The sequence below is a fragment of the Grammomys surdaster genome, unplaced genomic scaffold (assembly GCF_004785775.1).
Source record: "Grammomys surdaster isolate TR1022 unplaced genomic scaffold, NIH_TR_1.0 169, whole genome shotgun sequence".
NCBI classification, from domain to species: domain Eukaryota; kingdom Metazoa; phylum Chordata; class Mammalia; order Rodentia; family Muridae; genus Grammomys; species Grammomys surdaster.
The window spans coordinates 7493347-7495901 of NW_021604617.1; the positions used below are offsets into that span (position 1 = coordinate 7493347).

Here is a 2555-nt window from a genome sequence, read left to right on the forward strand (position 1 = left end):
AACAGAACAATTCAGGAGAAACAGAGACATCAGACAGAACCAGTCATCTTATAGAAGAGTTTTGAACCAGAACAACTGAGTTGAACCAGCCAACTGGAACTCAGAAAGAAGTAGAAAGAATGAGCTTATTCAGCAGTCAGTCACAGAGGCTGGACACATTCTCGGCCTAGACTAGATTGTACAGAGGCTAGAAGCTTCCAGGACGAGGCCTAGGTTGGCAGATGGAGGGAGTGAGCCTCCAAGATGACAGTTACAGCAGAAGAATAAAAGTTACTTTTACAAATGTCCCCTGAGCCTTGGGACAAGGGATTAATACAGATGTCCCGTCCAGGGCTCAGCAGCCCCTTCTTTTCTTTCTTTCTTTCTTTTTTTTTTTTTTTTTTTTTTGGTTTTTCGAGACAGGGTCTCTCTGTGCAGCCCTGGCTATCCTGGAACTCACTCTGTAGACCAGGCTGGCCTTGAACTCAGAAATCCGCCTACCTCTGCCTCCCAAGTGCTGGGATTAAAGGTGTGAGCCACCACTGCCCGGCAAGCCCCTTATTTTCTTATTCTCAACCTTTTGACCAGTTATAAATCTCCACACTAACAACTTTCCGTAGCAAAAAGAAGTTTCTCTGACCAAAGTTAAGAACAGCACAAATCTATATACATATTAACATAAATACTTTGAAGGCAGCTTGACAATGTAACCATGTAGCAAAACAACACCAGTAGGTTCCTCCTACCATAGGGGTCCCTACCGGTGAGATGGTTGAAGGCAAAACGATCATGCCAGAGGGTGAGAATCAAAAAATCAAAATCAACTTAGCTGGGCTGGTCCAAACTCCAGGAGTTCGATGCCACTGTCAGCGTATTTAAACATAGCATGATTTGGAAAAATGTCTCCTGGTATAATGCAACCCCCGATGTACGAGGAGGCATAATTACTTCAAAACGCAATTCAAAGTACGTGTCATCTCTTCCAAGAAGATGAGTCCTAGAGACAGGTTACACATACTCAGTTTAAGGGCCTAGGGAAGGACCTGGCATGCCCTTGGTCATACAGATATCATTTGGGCTTTTAGCCACCCTCAGTCCTGGTTGTGGGAGCTTGGGGGAGCTCCTGGCTATCCTGATAATGTAAGAATCATTTAGACTATTAGCTATCTCCAGTCTTGGCTGTGGAAGCTTGATATGACCTGGTCTGACAGACCACCAAGCTGTTAATCACCTTTCATTCTCTCTGTGTGGAATAATAGGTCAGACATCCTTTCCTTTGGAAAGACAATCCTGTGTGCTTAACATTTCCAGTTTCTTTTTTTTTTTTAAGATTTATTTATTTATTTATTTAATGTACATGAGTACACTGTAGCTATCTTCAGACACACCAGAAGAGGGCATCAGATCCCATTACAGATGATTGTGAGCCACCATGTGGTTGCTGGGAATTGAACTCAGGACCTCTGGAAGAGCAGTCAGTGCTCTTAACCACTGAGCCATCTCTCCAGTACATTTCCAGTTTCCTTAGTGATTTTTGGACATAAAACCTTCATGCTCCCAACATCCCTGCATTTGTTTCTTGGATGACCAATCCATAGATGGTTCTACGTACTTCCTGTAGATGCACGGTACGATCTCCGGTTGTCTAGTGGTGTTTAGGAAACAAAGCTGGAAGCACCAGCAGCTGAGATTCTGAAATCCTACAAACTCCTCTGGGTATAAATTTTAATGAAGTCACACATGGGTCCCAAGGACAGCATGATGGAGATGTCCCCCACAGACACCATGAAAGTGAGAGGACGAGACATCATATTCACCCTGGGTCCCAATAGTCTCCCCTGATGGAGAGCATGTGTGCAACAGAGGAAGCCCAGGGGAAACGGTGCCACCTGGTTCTGCTCTGATACAATCCACGAATATGAACTTCAGCACAGTGGACAGGCTCCCGCCTTGTGAGTAGCTCACTTGGGAAACAGAGCCTGTGAGTCATGTGATGTGAATGGAGGCAGGAGAGAAGATGAGAAAGGCTCAGGGGTGGGCTTCTGGGAAGGTAGATGAGATGAGTGTTGCAGATTAACTTCCCGTGGTCGGTCAGCTTTGGGGAGGTCTGGGCCACACGGGTGTCTGGCGCTGAGGGTGCTGGATACTGGAGTGACAGCTAGCCCTGGCCGTTTGAGGTGCGGGTCTGGTGGGTTGTCTCCCGTGGGCTTCGGTAGAGCTGAAATGGGGACTGCTGTGCTCCCTGGTGTGCTCCCTGGGTAGCCTTAGAGTCGGTTAACTTTCTTCTCACGCTCTGAGATGCGGCTAAACGTTGCCCAAGGACTTGGAGATGTGAGGTAATTTTGAAAGCTCCATCACCTCTGTCTCTGCCGTGTACTCACGTCTCTGAGGAAGGAAGGAGAAACTTGCTAAATATAGCCTCTCTGTGTCACCTTCTCTTACCCCAGGACTGCTCTCTGATATGTTCTTCCTCTTTCTTTTCCCTCTTTCTTTTCCCTGGAGGCCATCCTCAGGCACCTTCTGCTGAGGGAGAGAGAGAGAGAGAGAGAGAGAGAGAGAGAGAGAGAGAGAGAGAG

The 2555-nt window shown here is 46.8% G+C and overlaps 1 protein-coding gene across 3 annotated transcripts in view; it reads right to left on the reverse strand.

Annotated features, from left to right (window-relative positions):
- Positions 1 to 1391: 1391 nt before the first annotated feature.
- Treml4 (triggering receptor expressed on myeloid cells like 4) overlaps positions 1392 to 2555 on the reverse strand; it is an 11168-nt gene continuing 10004 nt past the window's right edge. For all 3 annotated transcript variants that reach the window (XM_028766597.1, XM_028766598.1, XM_028766599.1), the window contains one exon: positions 1392 to 2364. In XM_028766597.1, coding sequence (XP_028622430.1) covers positions 2284 to 2364 — 81 coding nt within the window. In that variant the 3' untranslated portion in view covers positions 1392 to 2283. The remainder of the gene's footprint in view (positions 2365 to 2555) is intronic.